At 48.1% G+C, this 21,412-nt stretch overlaps 8 protein-coding genes across 8 annotated transcripts; 2 read left to right on the top strand and 6 right to left on the bottom strand.

Annotated features, from left to right (window-relative positions):
• Window positions 1-222: 222 nt before the first annotated feature.
• CNE00510 (DNA repair protein rad16, putative) lies at window positions 223-4,360 on the bottom strand. Its single transcript, XM_570757.2, has 16 exons — window positions 4,071-4,360; window positions 3,595-4,015; window positions 3,000-3,544; window positions 2,744-2,943; window positions 2,512-2,692; window positions 2,335-2,450; window positions 2,112-2,279; window positions 1,671-2,050; window positions 1,571-1,603; window positions 1,418-1,518; window positions 1,137-1,346; window positions 929-1,078; window positions 805-865; window positions 649-749; window positions 375-575; window positions 223-316 (listed from the first exon to the last, which is right to left on the bottom strand). The coding sequence occupies exons 1-16, from the start codon at window positions 4,314-4,316 to the stop codon at window positions 293-295; spliced, it is 3,138 nt and encodes a 1,045-aa protein (XP_570757.1). The 5' UTR covers window positions 4,317-4,360; the 3' UTR covers window positions 223-292.
• A 207-nt stretch (window positions 4,361-4,567) lies between these two features.
• Window positions 4,568-6,936, top strand: CNE00500 (cop9 signalosome complex subunit 1, putative). Its single transcript, XM_570755.2, has 8 exons — window positions 4,568-4,729; window positions 4,780-5,195; window positions 5,255-5,389; window positions 5,442-5,753; window positions 5,829-6,032; window positions 6,109-6,327; window positions 6,392-6,501; window positions 6,572-6,936. The coding sequence occupies exons 1-8, from the start codon at window positions 4,642-4,644 to the stop codon at window positions 6,792-6,794; spliced, it is 1,707 nt and encodes a 568-aa protein (XP_570755.1). The 5' UTR covers window positions 4,568-4,641; the 3' UTR covers window positions 6,795-6,936.
• CNE00490 (expressed protein) lies at window positions 6,917-8,371 on the bottom strand. The gene is made up of 2 exons (XM_571115.2): window positions 7,714-8,371; window positions 6,917-7,627 (listed from the first exon to the last, which is right to left on the bottom strand). Exons 1-2 carry the CDS (start codon window positions 8,317-8,319, stop codon window positions 6,998-7,000), a joined length of 1,236 nt encoding a protein of 411 aa, XP_571115.1. The 5' UTR covers window positions 8,320-8,371; the 3' UTR covers window positions 6,917-6,997.
• A 146-nt stretch (window positions 8,372-8,517) lies between these two features.
• On the bottom strand, window positions 8,518-9,976 carry CNE00480 (expressed protein). Its single transcript, XM_571112.2, has 5 exons — window positions 9,793-9,976; window positions 9,540-9,705; window positions 9,412-9,479; window positions 9,245-9,354; window positions 8,518-9,174 (listed from the first exon to the last, which is right to left on the bottom strand). The coding sequence occupies exons 1-5, from the start codon at window positions 9,814-9,816 to the stop codon at window positions 8,565-8,567; spliced, it is 978 nt and encodes a 325-aa protein (XP_571112.1). The 5' UTR covers window positions 9,817-9,976; the 3' UTR covers window positions 8,518-8,564.
• Window positions 9,977-10,899: 923 nt separating this feature from the next.
• CNE00470 (conserved hypothetical protein) lies at window positions 10,900-13,940 on the bottom strand. The gene is made up of 4 exons (XM_024657148.1): window positions 13,773-13,940; window positions 12,989-13,719; window positions 12,443-12,938; window positions 10,900-12,393 (listed from the first exon to the last, which is right to left on the bottom strand). Exons 2-4 carry the CDS (start codon window positions 13,069-13,071, stop codon window positions 10,990-10,992), a joined length of 1,983 nt encoding a protein of 660 aa, XP_024512953.1. The 5' UTR covers window positions 13,072-13,719; window positions 13,773-13,940; the 3' UTR covers window positions 10,900-10,989.
• Window positions 13,941-14,790: 850 nt separating this feature from the next.
• CNE00460 (mitochondrial fission-related protein, putative) lies at window positions 14,791-15,732 on the bottom strand. The gene is made up of 4 exons (XM_024657147.1): window positions 15,494-15,732; window positions 15,381-15,443; window positions 15,132-15,323; window positions 14,791-15,080 (listed from the first exon to the last, which is right to left on the bottom strand). Exons 1-4 carry the CDS (start codon window positions 15,624-15,626, stop codon window positions 15,004-15,006), a joined length of 465 nt encoding a protein of 154 aa, XP_024512828.1. The 5' UTR covers window positions 15,627-15,732; the 3' UTR covers window positions 14,791-15,003.
• Window positions 15,733-15,907: 175 nt separating this feature from the next.
• Window positions 15,908-18,397, top strand: CNE00450 (conserved hypothetical protein). Its single transcript, XM_570749.2, has 5 exons — window positions 15,908-16,156; window positions 16,211-16,229; window positions 16,278-16,428; window positions 16,480-17,249; window positions 17,306-18,397. The coding sequence occupies exons 1-5, from the start codon at window positions 15,957-15,959 to the stop codon at window positions 17,537-17,539; spliced, it is 1,374 nt and encodes a 457-aa protein (XP_570749.1). The 5' UTR covers window positions 15,908-15,956; the 3' UTR covers window positions 17,540-18,397.
• A 704-nt stretch (window positions 18,398-19,101) lies between these two features.
• CNE00440 (carrier, putative) lies at window positions 19,102-21,306 on the bottom strand. Its single transcript, XM_024657146.1, has 6 exons — window positions 21,205-21,306; window positions 20,535-20,810; window positions 20,404-20,451; window positions 20,025-20,352; window positions 19,502-19,966; window positions 19,102-19,409 (listed from the first exon to the last, which is right to left on the bottom strand). The coding sequence occupies exons 2-6, from the start codon at window positions 20,724-20,726 to the stop codon at window positions 19,357-19,359; spliced, it is 1,086 nt and encodes a 361-aa protein (XP_024512952.1). The 5' UTR covers window positions 20,727-20,810; window positions 21,205-21,306; the 3' UTR covers window positions 19,102-19,356.
• Window positions 21,307-21,412: the final 106 nt, after the last annotated feature.

Here is a 21,412-nt window from a genome sequence, read left to right as displayed (position 1 = left end):
CAAGTATCCTCTGCTCATGTATGCGATGAATACTATTGATGACGGATGCAGGCCGAGGCCTATTATGCAATCAAGCAAATGACTCCTCTTATTCGTCTCTAGCCAGATTCTTTTTTATAGATAACATTACCAATCTCAACTTATGAGCAAACCATGGAAACGACTGAAGGATTATCATAGCGGCAGCAGAAACAAAGATATCACAACCATGCAAAAGCATATCAACATGTCTACAACGAAACAAGGAATCTAAAAGATATCTATAGAGACATGTAAAACACAAATAACCTCTCTACAACTTGAACAAGAACCCAAGCTATGGAATATAATATTAGCCTCTGCCATACACCATCATTTAAGGAACCCAAACTCACATCTTCTACAGTAAGCTTGCCCAGTGCAGAATCCGAATCAGAGCTCAGCGCCGCCTCGGTCATGGCCAGTTTCTTAGCTTGCAGCTGAACAATCTGGTCCTCGATACTATCTTCAATCACGAGCTTGACTACCTTGACGGGTCGTTTTTGACCGAGACGGTGAATACGGTCCATAGCTTGATATTCAACAGAGGGATTCCACTGCGGAAAAAAAGGAACATCTCTGTCAGGTCCTACGGTCTCTGAATAGAAAATGTCAAAACAAGCGACTTACCCAACTGTCCATCATGAAGACCATAGACGCTTCTGTCAAATTCAAGGCGACACCACCCGCTTTTAATGAGATAAGGAAAACAGTGACACCGGTATTTTTCACTAAACAAATCACGGTCAAACCACGGCAAAGCGCAAGTATAACAGAAAAACTTACTGAAATGCTGGATAGTGGCATCTCGTTGCTGAGGCGTCATGCTACCTTCAAGGCGGCAAATCTGGCCGGAGCGTACATTAATTTACTGGTTCTCATGATAAATCAAGTGGAAGGCGAGACTCACGTTGAATCCAGCGCGCTGCAGTCTAAAAGCGATCAAGTCCAAGAAAGACACAAACTGCGAGAACACGAGCGATTTGATTGTGCAATCCTTGTGTCTCAACTTCTCCAATTCTTCTACCAGCGCTTCAAGCTTTGAAGACGATCGCCAGTTCTACAATACAGTGAGCAACGATCCCGCCATGCACGTAGGATTTCTCGATGGAACTCACATCAAGATTGAGCCTGCTCAAAATACCTTGTCTAGCTTTCTTGTTATTTTCTTCCAAATCCAAAGCCTCTGCCTCGAGGTCAATGGAAATCTCGATATGGCAGACAGGACATTCAGGCTTATGGCCACGCATCTGTTTCACCTCGAGGTATTGTTTGATACATTCTCGATCAAAGACATGCTTGCACTGTGACATGATAGCGTCTTCGGCCTGCAGACGGATGTAATATTAGGTTTCATTCCCCATGATGTGGATGAAAATAAGGGAAGGAGAGGACGCACGGTATCATTGCATAATCGGCACACGGTGCCTTCCTGGACGTCAGTGAGGGTGCTGTTCTTTGAGCGCAAGACAAGATCCGGATGGCAAGCCATCTGTCGCACTGACACAATTATCAGGCTCCATCGTATTCTCTTGAAAGGGTCGTAACTTACTCCTTGTGATCAACGAGAAAATATTCGAATAGTCTTAAATACAACTGATCAGCCATTGTGCACTCGACAGAACGACCCGCTCAATCTAAATTCCACTCACTGTTCAACACCGTTCCCTGTCCCACATAGGTGGCGAACTGCCTCTTGGCATTAGTGAACAGGCTCATATACAACTCCTTCTCCTGTGGACTGAAATAGTCCCGTCTAACCACAATCGTCCTCGGGGGCAAACCAAGATCATCCGCTCTCTCGAGCTTGGTCCGTCGGAGCATCATCCTGTCAAGAAGAACCTTGAGTTTCTTGAACGCAGTGTGACCCGGTCCACCTTCCTCGACACCGTATTTGGCGATGGGGGTGAGGATCTCCGTGTTCCAGAAACAGACATGGTCCATCGGTTTGTGTCCGCATTCGTCACAGTGACGTTTATCGGAGAATTGCCAATGTAATCTCTTACAAGGACATTTCTTACAAAAGTAGTGACTGTTGCAAACACGTATCAGCATTATCATGAGGTACGATCAATTTGAGGGAGAGGGTATACCTAAAAGGATCGGCGCCCAAAAATCGAACCAGCGAGTAAAGCTCTCCAACCCTATTTTGCAAAGGAGTACCGGACAAACACCATTTGTAAGTCGCCTTGAGCGCGAACGCTGCTTTGGCGGCGTTGGTGGATCGTTCCTTGATGTTGTGGGCTTCATCGAGCACAACTCTGAATCTGAGATCAGTAATGTAGCCTCAGAAAGTCGGGAAGAAAATCGGCCTACCGGTGCCACTCAAACTCGTGCATAGGTGACTTCTCCTTGATGAATTTGTCTCCTCGCTTAAAACCGCGCTGCTGTCGTCTGAAAGAAGCTTCCAATGTCCCATACGAAACGAGAACCTGATAAAGCGTGTCAGTAATCGATAAGGGAAACGCGTCGCAAGCATCAGAACCAACTCACTACATCAAACTTTTTCAATTCCGCCGCTTTCATCCTCCCCTGTCCATGCCACAAACATACTGTAAACCCTTCAGCATGCGTCTCGATTTCGTTTTTCCATTGCATCAATGCAACGACAGGGGCGACGACGAGACTTGGTTTGCGTCGAGGTTCAGACAGGAGAAGGGCAATGGTTTGAATACTAAATGACAGGGTCAGCCAGACTCAAGATGAATGTTCGATGGCTACGCACGTCTTGCCCATACCCATTTCATCTGCTAACATGCCGCCTTTCCAAGGGCCTTCTTCCTGCTTCTTCATCCAGTAAAGACTCTCCTTCTGGAAAGGCAAGAGCGTGAGTTTGAGCGAGGGGTGAGCTTCCATAGTAATGGGTTTGACAGGTTCAATATTGGCTTGAAGATCGCCCCAGACGTTTTCGAGCTCCGGACGATGCTAATAGAAATGTCAGATTTTAGGATGACAGGCGATGACGACAGGATGTGACTTACCATACACAGAGCGATGAGGTTCTTCTCCCCGTTCGTCAACTTCCTCCCCAACTTCTTTGCTAGCTCTCGCTCTTTCTTCTTCCTAGGCGCCGCCTCCCTTGCGGCATGGCGCTTCTCCTTTCTTTTTTGCATCTGCCTCTTTTCGAGCCATGACATATTGGGATCAGAAAGCTCAGATAAGGATTCATCCTCATCGGAAAGGGCCTCAGCTCCGTCGAATTCCTCCTCTTTTTCTGAATCAGAACCACCTAGCTTGCGGCCTTTGCCCTGGAATTTCTTGGTTTTTCCTTTGGCAGCTGTTTTTCCCTTGGCAACGGAGGGCCTAGCAGCTTTACTACCTTGAGCTCCTCCTCGACCTCCTCGCATGCTACCTTTTCCGCGAGAAAGCGGCACTTCAACTTCAGAATCGGATGTTGACAAATCGGATAGATCGCTGCCTTGTTCTTCAGCCTCTTCAAATTCAGAATCAGAGGGGACGGGATCATCATCGGAGAGAGGAGTGGCATTGGCTGTGTCGGTAGCAGTTGACGACTGGCCGCTCCGTTCTACACAAAAGTCAGTGACTGACGTGAAACGAATGTAGGGGATGGCTTACTTCCAGCTATACGAGCCAAAGCAGCATTCAAAGCAACATGGTTGGTTCTCTTCCCCTTGGAAGACGCCGCTTTGCTACTAGATGCACGGATGGCCTGCTTGAGCTGTCTGGCTTCATCCTCGCTATCCATCGCATACCCTCCACCGTCAACCACAAATTCAGACTCCGTTGAATCGCCATCAAGTTCCTCAATCTTTACTGATGCTTGTGATTTACTACGACGTGGTGCTCTCGATGAGCGACCAGAGGTTCGCGTGTCCTCTTTGAGATCGGTTACGGAAGCTTTGGCGACACGACTGTATTTACCAATGTTGAAGGGCTGGGCTTGTTCTTTCGCTCTGCCTTTGCCTTTACCGTTGACGCCATTGATCTGTGGCTTCTGATCTTCTATTAACTCTATGTCAGAATCGCCATTCTCCATCTAATCCTGAATATCAGCGTCAACTTTATGGAGTGAAGATCCATTTGCCACCCACGTTGACATCGCCATCGGCCCAATCTTCATCTTCTGTTTCATCCCGATCAACGCCATTGGGGACTAAAGATGCAGTATTGCTGGTAGATGATCTCGTCCTGCGAGTTGGTATCGACACCTCGACTGTTGATTGTCTTTGAGCTTTGATAGAAACAGCGTTATTGGTCCTTGAATGGCCGACAGAGTCAATAACAGCCATTTCTGGCTGGTTTTGCGCTGATTTTCGGGTTGAGCGGAGAGCAGGCATCCTGTGGAAGAGGTGAGGAGAGAGGTTGGGAGGGAAAAAGAGGGTGCAAAAGGGTAATTTTTTTTAAATCCTAGAGCGAATTTCCGATCGATGAAGAACTTGCGGTGTGCTTGAGTGGAGGTGAGTCAACCGCCACCGAACGACCGTGGGAAAGTCTATTTTCGTCAATACCAAACAGTGGAGGCGGGGGTATCCGCCCAAGCATGTCCGCCGTCATCCGTCGTCCACTTTCCACTCGCGTCCGTCAGCTATGCGCCTTTCCGCGACTGCCCTCTAGTTCATAATCTCACCTCGTTCTTCTCCAGAAGTCCAGGACTTAGGGACAATGGCTTCCAAACGATCATACACCGACATCTTGGCATCTATTGATCCCGCCCAATTTGACTGGCCCGCTTACGAAGGCACATACAAAGGTCCGTCATTTCCTTCACCGTTCCTTGGCCTTACCAACTTTACCTTGCAGGCCGAGCCCTTATAACCCGGTATGCTCATCTTGTAAACACCTGTGTTGCCTACCCTTCCCTATCGGCCTCTGAGCTTGCAAAAACGGCATTGCTCAAGCTAATCCCACTCGTCAAGTCATCCACATGGGATATCAACACTTACCTCTGGGCTGTATCTGTCCTTTTTACTATCGTTCACCCTGGTCAGAGATGGAAGGCTGCCGAGGAAATGGAAGTGGACAGAGAAGAGGATGACGAAGGTGGAATCACTAAAATCACGTCGAGAGGTATCCCTCCTGGAGAAGGGAAGGAGGAAGATGGGTTCCCTGATGAGAGATGGATAAATGAGACGAGGGACACTGTAGCGAAAGAGGTTTCGAGACTTGATGTAGAGCTGAGAGGGTATATGAGCAACCTTATTAAGGAAAGCATCCGTGTAAGTTGTCACTTGTCGGTATGATCACTGGACGAGCTGATGTGAAAGCTGCGATGCAGTTGACGCAACTTGCATTTGCAGAATTAGCTTTCAAGGTCGGCAAAGTGCGTGAAGCTCTCAACTACTATGCCGCCACGCGAGAGTATAGCTCTACCCCTCAGCACCACGTCGATCTTGGTGTGGGCGTCGTAGAGGTACGTTCACAATCCTCATTCGTCTGAATGTAATGCTAACCATCCTCTATAGACTTGTCTTGCGTTCAACTACCCGGCACCCCTTTCAGGCCACATCGCCAAACTCGAAACCACGCTTGACCGTCTCCATCCACCTCCTCACACTCAGTCCAAACAGCAAGCTGGCCTCAGCACGACCGCTTCGGACTTGCGGGAACGTCAAGCCGAAGAAAGCCGCTCTCAGGCGGCGAGGAGGAGTGTGATGGTGAGAGCCAAGGTAGGAAAAGGGCTCATCAGCGCGAGTCAAAAAGATTGGGCTAGGGCTGGGAGAGAGTTGGGATGGATTGAGGAGGATGAAGGCGGGTTAGGCGATTGGGAAGGCAAGGTGCGTCTTCTTGTCTTATGGCCCTATCAAAAGTGAAAGCTCCGAGACAATAGACTTTCGCTAATGTCAAACCAGGCCATTTCCACGAGCGATCTGGCCCTCCTTAGTGCTTTCTATGTCCTTGCATCATCTGATCGCAGTCGTATACGTCGAGTACTTCTTGATCGAGCGACGTTCAAAAATCAGCTCGATGATTCACAAGGATGGATTGTCGACTTGGTCAGAGCGTATGTTGACGCGAATTACGAACAAGTTATGTCTCTCCTTCAGTACTCCGAGGTATGTCCATTTTTTCCCTCACCTTTTTTTTTTCTTTGGTTGGAAATCTCCGATTCTCATGTCCTCGCTGTTTCAGCCAATTCTTCTCCTTAATCCCTTCCTCTCGTCCTGCACCCGCTCCATCATCTCATGTATTCAGACCCGTTCCATCATCCAATATGTCCAACCATTCTCGACTATCCGCATTCAGACTATGACCCAAGCATTTGGGATGGAAGGAGACAAGATGTTGGATGTCATTGAGAAGCTGATTGGGGATGGGGATGTTGGAGCGAAGATTGATTTGATTGATAACGTGAGTCCCATTCTTCTCCGTGCGAGCGACAAATCGCGGTTATTAATGATTTTTTCTTTGGCAGGTGTTGGTGATGGATACACCCGATCCGAGGGCAGAGATGTTTGAAAAGGCGTTGAAAGCGGGACAAAGGAGCTCCGAGCTTGCTAAAGCATCACTTTTGCGCATGAAGCTGTACGTTTCTTTCTTCTAATCTCCTTAATCCGTACGTCATTAATGGGCTTTATGTTCCTTTTTATTCCAGTACGGAAGCTGGGATCACCGTTAATCCTCATGCTGAGAGTATCAGTACCGAGATATCCGGCAAACAGCAACAGCAGCAGCAGCCACCACTAGGCCCTGATGCCACAGCCACAAGCACAACCACAGCCGTGCAAGTACCGGGAACTGCTATGGCAGAAGATCAATCAGCGGGAGATGTTGTGATGCAGGCTACTGGGGAGCCGAATGGCGAGCACGTGGCTTAGAGGACCACTGTTTGGGTCGTAGTTGTCGTTCTCCCAGGCATCCGTATAAGGAAGTCGAGAAATACTCCAAGAGATGCTAGTTGTATTATAGCAATACAGGATAACCAAAAATCATGACCATGCGCTTACCAACATGCAAAGAATACAGATATTATCATACAACACTACAAACAAACCATACCACAGAGATGCGGCAATAACGCCTAGTTCTTCACGGCCTTCGACGAGAGCCCAGGAGGAGTAAAGTTGATAGCGATATCTCCGCCGACGACATTCCACTTGCCGATTTTTCTCCTCTCCTTATCTAAAGAAGTCCCATTTTCTACTTCCCATAATTCATCGTCCCAAAACCTCCCAAGTGCTCTTTCCTCCCTATTTCCTTCTTCCGGAACTACCATCTTCTTACTCTTTTCCATCTCATTCTCAATTCCGCCGACAATATGCTTTATCGGGTTAGATTGATGGTGGGGACGATCGAGAGATTCACCGGTAGAGTATTCAAGTGGATGGCGTGGATTCGGGTTCGTATCCAAGCTCGAGTACAAGTTCTTCTCCTCAATTTCTTCCACACCGATGTAAGCACGTCCTATCTCGGGGTCTGTAGATTTGGTTAATAATTGAAATCTCTTCTCCTGCCTCTGTCTTCTTCGCTCCTCCGTCTCTTTTTCGGTCCCTTCTTCCCCTATATGCATATGCTCTGTTGGAGATCCGGAGGAAGGGATCCAGGGGATGGAACGTTGCGAGATGATTAGACTTTTACGAGTTTGTAAGATCCGAGGATAGGAAGTGAGTGCTGAAGGTGGAAGGGAATTGAGATATATGATTTCATGTGGCTAAATGGAGAGATCGAGAAAGGCTGCGAGTAAGCATGTGGTTCACGCATCCTTCCATGGAAAGGATTTGTTACGCAGAAACTCACGTCTGCGGCGTATTTTCTCGCTATCGAGAGTAATGTATCACCTCGTTGGATTTTATGAATGACTTGTACTGTCTCTGTATTGGTGTTCGCCTTCTTCTGGATATGAGAACTATCTTGAACATTTTTCGTAGGGACAAAAGAATCAAGCCTAGATGGTTCCGAAGAGGAGCTAGAGCCACCAATGCTGTCACCAATGTTGTTTTCAACTTTTTCTATACTCGGAACTCCAGCAGTTGGCGTAAATTCCATACGCTCCGTCTCAACCACAACCTCATCATATCCAGGAGGAGGTGGCAGCGCATCAATCTCGTCTTCCTCCGCTCCGTTGTGCTCATCCAAACCCAGGCCCAAATCTAGTCCTAAGTCGGTCACATCAAAAACTACTTCCCCTCTTTGCCCTCTCCTATCCTGATGTGAAGAAGCACCGCCCGACATCGCATTTCTAGGATCGCCGCATCTTAAACAGGGAACATACTCCCTCAATCTCGGGTTTTTCTCTAAACATCTTGAGCAGATCGGGTTGTTACAGCAGGTAGGTGAAAAAGCTGATGCGAGGTGAGAGGGGAGTAGAGTAGAAGAGCATGTCTGGCATGATAAAGTGGACATGCCTGCTGTGAGTTTTAGATATGTGGTATGAAATGGGAAGGGCTAAAAAGACATGGTGGAAATCGCTATAGCACATAAAAGAGAGAGCCGTCGGTTAGCACCGATGTGGTGATGGGTGGCAAATTAAGCTGCAAAATCAGTACGAGACTCGACACTCGCCATGATCTTATCTATGGGCGAAACAGAGTTCACTACTACTACTATTACATCGGACAAAGTGTAACACAATGATTGATACATGAAAGTTATGTCTTCTCCCCTAATCCACTGGGACTCAAGCTTCTTTTTGCCATCCCAACCCCCCTTATTGTCGATTTCGGTGTCCCAGCCGGCGACGGTGTTCCCTTCTCTCTCGCCTCTCTCTTAATCCCTTGTCCCCCAAGGCCTGGACTCGGACTCGCCCCTCTAGACACCACCGTCGGCGATCCTTGCCTCTTAAAAATCCACCCCCACCCCCGCCTCGCACGCTTCGCCTCTTCTCTCGCCTTCTCCTCCCTTCTCCGCTCAAACGCAGCGCGATACCGCTCATACCCCTCTCTAAACGTTCGGTCTACGCGAGAGGAGAAGATGAGTTCGCCTCTGGGGTTAGTGGAGGGTGGAATTTGGGCCATGACATTGGGCGTGTTGGAGACGCGTCGGATGCCGCCTCCTGCACCTTTGCCAGAAGGGAGAGAGGAAGGAAAGGATTTAGGACTGAGAAAGGGTTTATGTAATGATGGAGAGATGGGGGAGATAGGAGAGGAATTGCGATTGGAGGAAGGGAAGAATGGGATAGAGAGAGGGAAACGAGGAGGTCGGCGCATGTTGAGGTGAAGATTTAGTGGTCGAAGTGATTTGTTGGAGTGATTGATATAGCTGCACAGTCACGTTCAGCATCGATTTTACCAAGTACTTGTGATGTAAGTGATGTAAGAATCAAACTCACCTAGTGGCGTACCGAATCTTCTCTTCGTACATGCCACTGGCAAAGAATAACACCAGCGTGATCGAGACCACCGCCACGCTAGCTTCCAAAGCTCTCAACATTAGAATACTCTGATTAAAACATCAATAACAATGCCCAAATAGTACCATACAACGTGGAAAACGTACCTCTGGGGGATGCCAGAACAACATGTGTCCCATGCCAACCAATACAAGCAGAAAGCTCCACATGAAGACTGATATCACAGACTTTAGCTTTGCCTTTCACCTCCCACAACACTTTATGAGAAACGCACTGCTATACCGCCGTCTTCTCCGTCTTAACATCTCAGCATTGCTCTTCAGCCGCTCCTCAAACAACAGCAAGTCCCTATACGTGGACGTATCCGCTGGGGGGTGATACGGTGCATTGGGTGCCGGACGGATTGGTGAAGATGTTTGTGACCGATTCGGTGGGCTGGCCTTGAACCACGTCATTTTTTGTCAGTATCAAATGGCTATTTAACCTTGTGTCTTGTGAGATATTAGGAAAGGAAGAGTTAAACTCACCGGACGATGCCCATGTGGTGGCATCGCTTTTCTCGTTTCCAAAACCGTCACGTCCTTTGTGTTTCTATAGTATACTTCACGATGGGTGTATACTTCTATTGAATTCTTTGGGGCCTCCGAGAAATTATGGTCAAAACAGAACGGGTTAGTGACGTATTTCTTTTCTTCCTTTTGTATCCTTGCTCGCAAAGCGTTGAATATGGAATGCCGTATATTGTTGAGATGGGGGGTGGGGAAGACGCGGCTCGGTCACGTGATTTTTCCCCTCCGCCGACGGCTTCCGACGAAGAACCAAAACAAATAAGCGACGGATGAGATTTGGTTAGCTTACGTAAGAGCCTTAAATAGGTATTAGTCGACCGCATCCGTCATACCTGAAAATGCCATACGCTACATACACATTCTTGTTTTCATCTACGCCGATAGCCCATCAAACTCAAAGCATCTCGTCTCTCATTTAATGTGCCTTAAAGCACCTTTGCCAAAGCCCGAATCGCTTCGTCCAACAATCTAAAACTCACTTCAGGATTATCTAGGTACATGTGACCTCCTGCCTCGAGCACGACATGTACAGAGCGATTGGGATTACTCACTTTATTAACCAGTACGGCGGTTGAACCATGGTAACAGTGGACGTTCATCCAGTCGTTATCGCTGTCGTTTATGTTTACCCTTTGTTTGGGTGGGTGTTAGCGGTACAGAGGAAGATTGGAAGGCGAAGGGTTGTTGAGGCGATCAGCGAGAGGTTCGCAAGAGCATGCAAGTGGACTGGCGCTTCGGCAGGGCTGGAAAGGTGACGAATACGTCTCCAGAGATGGGTTACCAAGCCTGAAAAAGAAACCGAACCTGAGGGCACTTGCTACTGCTAATGCCGCTACCTCTTTGGCAAGCGGCAACTAGATTGTCGTACCGGTTTGTTCTTCAAACCGGGAGAGTCACTATATCTGCCCACACCGAACCACGGTTTGTTCCCTCAGTGATCCTGGGCTATAACAGCATTTCCAACAGAGGTTGTTTCGAGTATGCCCAACTACGCAATTTTGTAAAGTCTTTCCTGCGCAAGACAAAAATTCCCAGTACGAAGACGTACATCACCATGCTGAGAGGGAAACAATTCGAATTTCATCTTCACCATCTTTTCTATACAACCAAAAAAAAACTATTTATAACTTATTTATATAACAGATCCGCCGTCATTCATGTCAACTTGAGCATGTCCCTTACACTCTTCCCCACAACCAGGCGATCTTTCGATGTCGATCCCATCATCTTCACCGATGAAACTTCCCTTCCCTTCCCAGTTTTTATTGCTCTTACTGCTCCCAAACCCGATCCAGATTCAGATCCAAGTGCCGCTCCTGAATCAAGACTAAATTCTTCCACCGTCCTTCTGATTTGCCCTTGCCCCTGTCCATACCCTTGTCCAGCAAGGGGGACGACCGGCACGTCACCCAATGGGCGTAATGTCTCAGGAGACGAAAATGCTAGGAGCAAGTTCGCAGCTTCTTCGGGTAGCATCTCAGTGTTGGCATTGGTATTAGCGCCAGCCTTGGTAGTGACGTCGTCTTGATGCTTATTTCTATTTTTGTCACTGTCAATGGATGTGGACTTATCGTTCGTATCATGCCGACGTTCCTTTACGTCTGTGTTCATAGTACTCATTCCTACGTCCAGCGCACCTCTTGGCTCTGCAAATGAGCTACGGCGCGCCGTTTGAGAAGTATCCTCAAGATTCAACTCTGGCGGTGAAAATGAACCGCTTTTTCCCGCACCTCCGAATCCTTCCATACAAGCCTGTCGAAACGTATCCACTGGTGAATTCTCAAGGCTCATTATACTGAACAAGCTCATATTAGGTATAGGTGGCAAAAACGGGCTTGGATGAGTATTGCGAGCCTCTGCAGCACCTTGCACGCTGCCATTGACGGAGGCTGAAGAGTTGTAGTTGGGACCAAAACCGCGGCCCTCATTCTCTCCAGACATCATTGATCCCGCCGCGGAAGAGTTGTTCAGCGTATCTGCGTTAGGATTGGTGTTGAAACTGGCATTGGGATGGAGAAAGGGCGAGGTTGGAGAGGGTGAAGGGAAAGGAAGAAATATGGGGTTAGAAGTGCTGGTTGGGGGCTTCGGCCGGGTACTGGGGAGTGGCTGGTACCCTCTTTGCCCATGCAAATTTTCTGTGACCTGTTCTTGTGTTTGGCCAGACCAGAAAGACGGGGATTTGGATTCTTGACTCGTCGTTGTGCCACGATTGGAGGCGGAAATGCAAGCGGAAGTAGACGGCAAAGAGGACGCATGGGCACGAGAACGAGCGCGAGCTCGGCTAGCGAGCGTGTAAGGAGGTGGCAAGTTGGACTCTACATCTGTTTCGTTCGGATCAGGTGGGGGTGAGTTTGAAAATTGTTGTCTATCGGGAGAGGGAGAAGGGTAAGTCGATGTCTTGCTTCGACTTCGGCTCTCCACTTCGAGTTCCGTTTCCCTATCCTTGCCGCGAGCGTTTGATTCGCAGGAAGAGTTGTTGGCTGATGCCGCAGCCCCTCGTTCCAAGTCTTCCAGTCGTCCCTTCAAGTCCTTCATGTGCTCTACAGTCTTCTCCAATACCTATCAAACTGTCAGCCCGTTACACTTTAATTTCATTTTCAATGCTTACTTCAAGTTTGAACTCGCCACCTTTTCCACCGTTCTCTCCCAAGCTCGGTACCATCCTTCTCAGCTCATTCAGTGCCGCGTTGATCTTCTCCCTCCGCCTTCTCTCGATCAACGAGTGGTTCACCTTGCGCAACTGCTCGCGGGACATGTCTTTGCCCTTCACTTTACAATTCTTTCCTGTCGCTCCATTGCTATTGCCATGACTGTTTGTCGTCGCGCCCGAACGTCCACCGGAGTTCAACTTGAAATCGTTGTCACGAGGCCTTTTCGCCTTCCTAATGGGACGAACAGACTCAGGGGCATATTCTCCGTCGCCATCATCCGATACCAAAGATGACGATTCGCTTAATGCAGGAGAGGAAGGAGTGCTGTCTTGCGAGCGCGTCATTGGGAGGATTTTGCGCTTTCGGCTGTTGGCGTTGGGAATGGAGGATGGTGGGGGCATGGTAGTGTGGTTTGGAAAGGTGGAAAGAATCGCTCGTGATCGAGGAGTGGTACTATTCAGTCAATAAGCTATGGTTGGTATAGTAGTAGGTTGAACCCGTACCTTGCTGGACGACCAAGCGAGATATATGGAACTGTAGGAGATGGAATAGAGTTTTCAGTCGAGTACGGAGGTGCGGGTATCATTTCCAGAGCAGAACCAAACCCTTCTCCGGCTGGTGTGAAGTAGTAGACAGTATATGTATCAAATGGTGTTTGTGGTCTTGCGCTCGTGTGTTCTGTTCCGACATTCGCGTGAGCCACTTACAATGGTAGGCCATTATCGGGTGGCAATTCGAATGGCGTACTTTGATAACGACCGTTTGTCGCGAGACCAGGCTAACAGGGCCAGAAGTTAACTGGCGTTGTATCACTTGGCCGTGCAGTAGACGCGGGTATTCGGTGCGATCGAAGAAGTATATCGGGGATATGGAACGTGCGTTGATAGCCTTCCGCTGTATGGAATTATTACGAGCTTATTTCTTGGGTATTAAAAAACTAATACCACCCCGTAGCTTGGAAACAATGCCCCAAGAACCAGAACGCACGAGCTGATGTTCCGAAGTTCCCATGACTCCTGACATTGTTCACACTTGACTCAACTACGAGAGTTTTCATCCTTTGATCGTAGTAGCGGGACAAAATAGTTCCAAGCAGGTCAAATAAAAGCCAAATGTCATTGAAAACAAGCTTTTAAAGATGCAACTGTTCGACGAAAAGATGCACAAGCTGGTTGTCTACTACTTTGCTTAAAAGATATGCTCGGCAAATCTCTTCACGTTTGGAATTGAAAAGCTGATATCATTCAGTACTAACAAGTGGTGATAAATAACCATTTCTGTACTCACATCATACGCTCACACGACAAGAGCAGAACGGTTTGTGTGATGAATCCGGCGGACCGATGGGCTCCCTCCTTATCGATCGACCTTGCGCATGTGTGTGCCCCCCTTCATGCTACACAGAGCAAAATAGCTCAGTTCCTGGGATGTCTTGGATCGCCTTGGAGGGACTTGGAAAGACAACGCACGTGTGTGGAGACGAAGCAAGTTAAAAAGAAAAGAATGACGATAACCACAGAGAACGGTGATGGCGACTGTTTTTGCTCGCTATTACGTAACTAACAACGACCTCGGTCTGAGGAATGGACGAACTGTGAAAAAGTACTATATTTGCCCACGCAGTTATTATTATTGATCTACACATATATACACTAGTACACATTGACTACGGTCTATGCACATAGACAGTGCATTTTGGGTTCATGCTCCAAGTGAAAACGTGTTTGGGGTTGCAAAGTAGACTTTGATTATTCAAAGTCACTTCATCCCGAGTTCGACGCCAAGGGACGCAATCAGCACGCAGCCAACCTAACTGCGTTCAAGTTGCCCCTTTCCCAGGAGAGCTTTCATTCGTTATAGAGATTTGTTCTCAAATCCTACTCTCTCGATCAGCCTTTCCGAGATAAGTTTCATAAGCAATGATAAGATCCCAAACGCGACAATAATTGGTTATTTGAGCTTGCAAGGTAAGCGAAAGTCATTGGTGAATATTTTGGCGAAGGGTCTCGTTAGCCAAGTGTAGCAAGGTCACAAAACAGATACTTTTATTAGCCGGCCGAGCTGATAATTATAACTTCTTGTTGTCCACTTAATTATTTTATAGCCGGCGTGGGCGGATATCTACGTCAGTTACGTAACACAACAACGCCATCCATCGTATTACCGACTGATGTATTATAGGTTCATAAAAATAGCCCTCAGCTGGCTATGCGTACGCCGTATTCTACTTATGTGAAGGATCGGCCGTTTAACCTAGGGCCAACTGAGTGAATCGAAATATTAGTAGCTGTCCCTTTGGGTATATCAAGATATGCATCATCCCCCAGTTTCGCACAACCCAGCGACATGATGGGCAATGACACTCCTATGGGACGTCTGCCCCACTAATCGCTTGACCAATCCAGTTGCTAAGACAATGAATCACTGCCCTAGTGATATACAAATGCATTGCTCAGCTTGTCTGCTGAGACGTTGTAATCATACACATTTTGATACTGAAGATCCTAGTGGTTATGGTCTACCTTCTGGAGCGCTTCCAGACAGACCCCGCGATCAATCCAACAACCGCCACAGCGCCCGTAATCATTCCGATACCTGGCCAAACGTTAGCGCATACCCCACAAGGAACTTTATCACGAAACTTACCGACGAGCCCATCCCTTTTCACAGCATTCTCGATCAACGTACTCAAGCTCTGCGCTTGCATATTTCCGGGCTCAACTGATAGTAAGAGATTGTTGAATTTGCGAGCATAGGCGTAGTTGCGAAGCTTATAGTAGCCAACGGCAATATAGTATGTACATTCACGACGATGATCAGGAGAAGCAGAATAGATTTCTGACAGAGATCATCAGTTGGGCGTCTGACATGGACTTGAAACGAGACAACACGAACCTTGTAAAAGTTTTACACCTTCGGTTTCAAGTTCAGGACTAGGAGATTTTATGAGGCCCCAACCTGAATGCAGTCAGAACCTTTCCTTAATACTGTATTTAGAAGAGACTTACCATAGTTGAACTTGCTTTGGATGGTAACATGTCCTTGCTCAATTTCCCTGTAATATTGTCGCCTGAGAACTTCAAGCTCGTCCGGGGAAAGGGAAGATTCGGCTTCGGCAGCGTATGGAAGATCAGTAGGCATTCTGGGTGAATATTTGTAGCTCGTTTTGAGGTATATGAGATTGGTGGCGAGAAACGTAATTGAAAGGGGGAACAGAATGAAGTTATAGAAAACGAATAAGTCGTCGGAAGAGCCAGCGTCATCGCCTCGGCGGGGACATTGAATCACCGCTCTCCCTAATAACATCACACAACTGAATTTCTAATTGGATTACAAAACATCTTCTCATCACGTGACTACTACACGACCACGATTTTGGCTGGCTTTTGACGAAAACAGATACTGTTCGACGCTTTTTGGACAGCTAAACAAGACTCGCCGCCTCAGACACTCGCCCAATCCCTTCCAGCAATGTCCGATCAGCATCCTCCCACGCTTGTCTCGGCGGCCATGCAGACGAACCGCTCAACCACTGTTTCAGAAAGTAGCGCCCCTCCCTCGGCAAGGAGCACACCTGGTCCTTCTGCTGGGCCTAGTGGTGAGGGTGCGCCTGCAGGCGGTATCCAGAGGATGAAATTTAAGCCCAAAGTGCCTATTAGACGGGTGAAAACGTAATTTTCGTCTTACTTTATATTGCAGGAATATAAGGCTGACTACTATTTTAGGGAAGCTGAAACTCGAACTGTAAGCTAACAACATAATTAAAGGAAGTCGTGACTGATATCTGCCCAGGAACCTGCCCCTGTAGTTCAGCCACCGGGGAGAGGAGGTATGAATGGCCGTGGACGCGGTGGGGGTACCCGAGGTCGAGGTCGAGGAGGGGCAGTCGTTTCAACATCCATTGCTGCTGGCGTGTTTGGTGGACCGCGACCTGCTGCGTCCTGTGAGCGTGTCTTACAAAGCTTTGATATGGCTTGCTAATGTCATGGATTAGCTTCAAGACGGTTTACCGCTGCCGCTCCAGCCCCTCGTACTACTGACTACGCCTCTGACGCCGAAATCTACTCTGATCATTCCGAAGAAGATGGTTTCCCATCCATGCGACCCATCGACATTGACATGGTGTCCACCATGTCTGAATCGGCACCCACTAGCATTTATCGTGATCGGAAACTTACCCAAGGAAAGGCCAAGGGAGAGAAGAACAAGAAGGATGTTAAGAGACGAGCAGCAAAGAAGGATACGGGAAAGCACAGAGATGATGGTCGTAATGGAGTCAAGGATGAGCCCATGTCCCCAAGACAGAGGGAGAGAGATGACGATGCGATGATGTCGGGTGATGAGGAACAAGATCGAGACGAGCGAGGACGAAGAGTGCGGAACTTCATGCAAACAGGCGGGATCGACGAACCTGAGGTCGAAGAAGTCAATGCCGCCCAAGCAGTCGACTTGAGCGAGTCAGAGAGTGAGGATGAGGAAGAGGATTTAAAGGGCGACTTCATCTCTGTGGACGGAAATGACCCCCCAGAGAACAAGCTGTTCATCTTCCAATTCCCTCACCTCTTCCCCAAGTTCAACCCCGCCGGTCCTGTAGATCTTACGAACCCGGATGGCGACGTCAAGCCTGACATCAAGCCCACAGCCGCACAGCTAAGGGCAAAGAAGAACGTTGTGGAACCTACGCCGGAGGGTAGGGTTGGTACAATGGTGGTTATGAAGTCGGGTAAAGTCAAAATTGTCATGGGTAAAGACATTGTCATGGATGTAAGTCATTTCCGCTTTCTCTTCACCTGTATGAATGTTAAAACTCTAAATTACAGGTCAATCCTGGTGTCCCCGCTACCTTTGTGCAACAGCTAGTACACCTCGACGCCAAACAAAAATCCGCCATCGTCCTCGGAGATGTCCACAAAAACTACGTTGTCACTCCCGATATCGACCGTTTGCTCCAAGACCTATACAGTAATGGTGGCCAGACACCAGGTGATAGAGAGGTAGAGGCCAGGATGAAGGCGCTGAGAATGCGGGGTTTAGTCAAGATGGAGGATCACTAATCGAGCGCCCAAACATTGAGGCGAGTTCTCATGGCATTATCAGCATGTATATATGACAATACAGAGGACAAGGGCAGAGCTAAAATCCACAGTTATTGGTACTGGTACTAAACAAACTCGCAGAATTCTAGACGTTACATTACTTTTAACTGCAGCTCTGGCAAAACCATTGCCAACCATCACCATCCATGCTCTTCAACTCCATCCCGCCTCTCTGTCCTTCTTTGCCACAGAGGAAACACCATTCCACATCAACTTCGTCGATCCCCCGGCTCAAACCATTGTTGTTCCTGACTCTTCTTCCCATTAGGGGCCCAGCTCTGATAGTCATCGATCCTTGGGACCCACGAGAAGGCGTCGCAATTGAAAGCGGTTGTTCTCTCAACTCTCGTTCAATTTCTCTCATCTTCCTCTCGAATTCGAAACTCCCCTGATGGTTCTCTAGCAGCTCGACTTCTCCATCGTTTGCGGGATCATCGTTTCCAAGAGCAAAAGGTATCGACACCGGCTTGATGGTACTACCCTCCAAACTTCTCGCGAGGCTTTTGAGATCCTTAACACTGCTCGGTGCCCAGTCGCCTAACGAAAACCTTCCGATTCCGGGCGAGACGGTCTCCATACCGGCTGAACTGGCTGCAAGGAGAGTGTTTGGCGGTGCAGGGGGAATATGAACGATAGCGCTCGCCGGTGCGCCCATCCTGGACGTAAGGTTAAAACTCCATGGAGCTTCGTCGAGACTCTGATTATGGGTGTGATTCTGGCTGAGAGGCGGTGGAAGAGGCATGTCGGGAATGTTGGCTGTAGCGGGTACGCCGATGCTTGAAAGAGGTAGGGGTAGAGCAGGGACTAGAGATTGACGGAGGGGGGACGAAGGGAGGGGGATAAGGTGTGTGCGAGGAAGAGCGGAGGGGCAAAGAGAAGGGGCGAGGGGGAGGGAGGCGGGGCGTTGCCGAGATGATGCCCAGTGAGGCGGGGAGACAGAGGGATGAATCTGGTTACATGAAGGTTTAGGGAGAGTTAGTGATGACATTTCGAACGGGTCTTCTGTGTCTCCTTCTTAGTTATTTGGATCGAAGATTTTGTGCTTGCAGGGACGGTGCAAGGTGGGAAAATGCCGCATGTGTAAATCGAAGGATATGTATATTATCACCAGTTCACATTTGCAGTCAACCCTTCTATAAGGTAGGAGATGCGCATAAAGGAGACATCCCTTATCGTTTTACATACCTAGGAAAGACAAAGGGTGACACCTGTTGAGCTCGTTGAATGTTCTTTGACTCGTAGCTTTTTTGTCGGCAGCCTCACTCTGGCATTATCACTCAATTGGCTGCTGGTCATTGATTGTGATTGAATATCGCCGTTTAAGAACCAGACATATTAAAGACACCAAAAGGACAGTCCAAATGCAGCGTTATCAGGTCTGGTAGAAATTCAAAAGTTGAATGCAAATTTCTTTCATTACATACAGTTTTATCCTCAAAACTTGCACAAAACAGAAAGGCGATAATAAGATGAAAAATGAATTTATGCCTCTTCTTTCTCTCTGATTCCCTTCCCTCCCACTTCCTCTTCCCACTCCCACTGTTATTGTCATTAACGATTTACTGTAATGCTGATTTAATTATACACACCCACACCTTCTCCCTTCTCTCCTCCTATATCTACTCGAGTCGCATGATCAAGAGGCATCCTAATGTTGGTACTGATACGATAGACCATTGCGAGACCCGATTAGTCGGGGATATAACAATAAAATCACAACATAGCAGAAACTCGCCAAGATAAACTTGGTTCGTGAGGTTATAAAGGCTTAAGGCTTAGAGCGATTGACCGGTCTCGGGTAAGGAACCATGTTGTCTTATAAGGACCTCTGTTGGTGATCTTGTCAGTATACTCATCCACGATTCAAAATGATTCAAAATGGGGAAGAAAGTTAAGGATTATAGGACATAGAGAACTCACTAAAGAACTCATAACTCATCCAACTGATAGCCGTGCTCGGCGCTACGGTCAAAACCCTGGGCGCCATCCCCCTTCTCAAACCCTTCCATCCATCCCTCTCCCAGATAATCCTCAGCGCCTCCCCCATCCCCCTTGCACCTCTTATCCGCTCATCAGCACTGCTCCCCCTCGTTTGAAGCAGCGTCTTAGCCACATCCAACGGCGTCGTCACGGCTGCTGCGAGACCACCCGCTATACCGCCAGCAATGACGTGCGTAGAAGGGGAGTAGGAGCCGGAAGGGTTAAGTAGCGTTTTCAGGTATTCGTATGCGGAGAATTGAACGGCGGTAAAGGGGACGGACATGGTGAGTGTGGTAGGATAAGAGACGTAGAATGCGGTGAGACCTTCGCGGGCGTAAACGGTGCGCGCGCAATGGAGGACATTGCTGTAAGGTGAATTGGCGATCTGCATACGTTGTTTGATTACTAAATGAGATTCCAATATTGTCAATATTTATCACTTTTTTAAAGATCTGAGACTAACCGTCAAACGGGTTCATCAAAGCATCGCTAGAGACGGTGGCAGCAGCTCCAGCCACAGCAGTGCCCATTACACCCTGCCATCCATCGTTCCTCCCGCCACTAATCTCCCTCACAAATTCGTACATTCCAAAATGCGCCGCGTGCGCCGGTCCGGCGCCGAGGATAACACTGGCGACACCTCGCCAAAGGGAACGGAGACCTTCAGTGGTAGAAATGGAGCGGACGTGTTGGGAAATGGTGTTGAGTTGGGGGGCAATGGTGCCAGTGATGGTGGCGGAGGTGGTGCCGGTGACAGGATGCAAGACGGGAGCGAGAATTTGCATTCGCGTCTTTGAGAGTACATTAGTGATTTTACAACGATGAATGCAAAAAAGACATACCTTGATAGAATCTATAGGAAAGATGGCAGAATGCTCAGATATACCAGCCTATTTGACATCAGCGCTCAAATCTCATTGAGCACAATTATTGTGCCTTCTTGCGACCAGCAATTCAAAAAGATCTAACTCACCATCGCGCCTGCCGCCATGTTGACAGCCCAACCACTTCCCACCGGTAAACTCTCATAATCATGCTCTTCCTCTTCTTCAAGCGCCAAAGATGATTCTCCAGCCTGAATTGGAGGTGCAGGGTGGTCGAGGTGTGCGCCATGCGGGTGGACATGGAATCGAGGGACTTGTGATGACGATGAGTCTGATGACATTTTTTTTAGGTTCCCGAGTTCTTCTGCGGATCGGTGATATGATCAAAAGATGTATTGTATGGGTATATGAGATGGGTGGATGCTCTGGTGAAGAAGAAAGAGTAAGCCAAGAGTATTTTTTGGTTAATGATTGAAATGTAGGAGAGAATGAAGAAAAATGAATTTGCAGGTTATAGCGTCGGTGACAACTTCCAACGGCGAGCGATCCATACAAAGCCGAAAAAAACCGTCCAGCCAGCGAGCTTTTTGCCCTACCAAATAATAGCATCCCTGCGCATCCTGCCAATAATCGTGCCACCTGGTCAAATGTACTCTAAGGAGGAGGCAGGTCACCTATCCAGCTGCCTGCTTCGACGTTTTGACGTCTTGGGTGAAAGTATACTTTGTATTCCAAGTTGCAATCACCTTGACGTCTTTTCGGCGCAAAAACGCCAAACTTCCGGAACTGCAATTTACGGCGAAAACAAATGAGACTCACCTCAATCTAGACCTATGCTGTGAAAAGCAGCACTCTACTTATTGCTCTCTTGCCAATGAATGATGTTGGGATCAAAGGAAATGGAATGTAGATGATGCTGTTTCGAGGTGCGAGAAAAATGGTCACTCGTGGTTGTTACTTTTTTAATTATTTTCGGCCGGCGCCCATTTGCGCGCTCAATTTCGTCTCTCAATCACCGCCAGGCGCT

Source organism: Cryptococcus neoformans (genome assembly GCF_000091045.1).
Source record: "Cryptococcus neoformans var. neoformans JEC21 chromosome 5 sequence".
NCBI classification, from domain to species: domain Eukaryota; kingdom Fungi; phylum Basidiomycota; class Tremellomycetes; order Tremellales; family Cryptococcaceae; genus Cryptococcus; species Cryptococcus deneoformans.
Note: the sequence above shows the minus strand (reverse complement) of the source record. Positions and strands in the feature narration are given on the sequence as shown.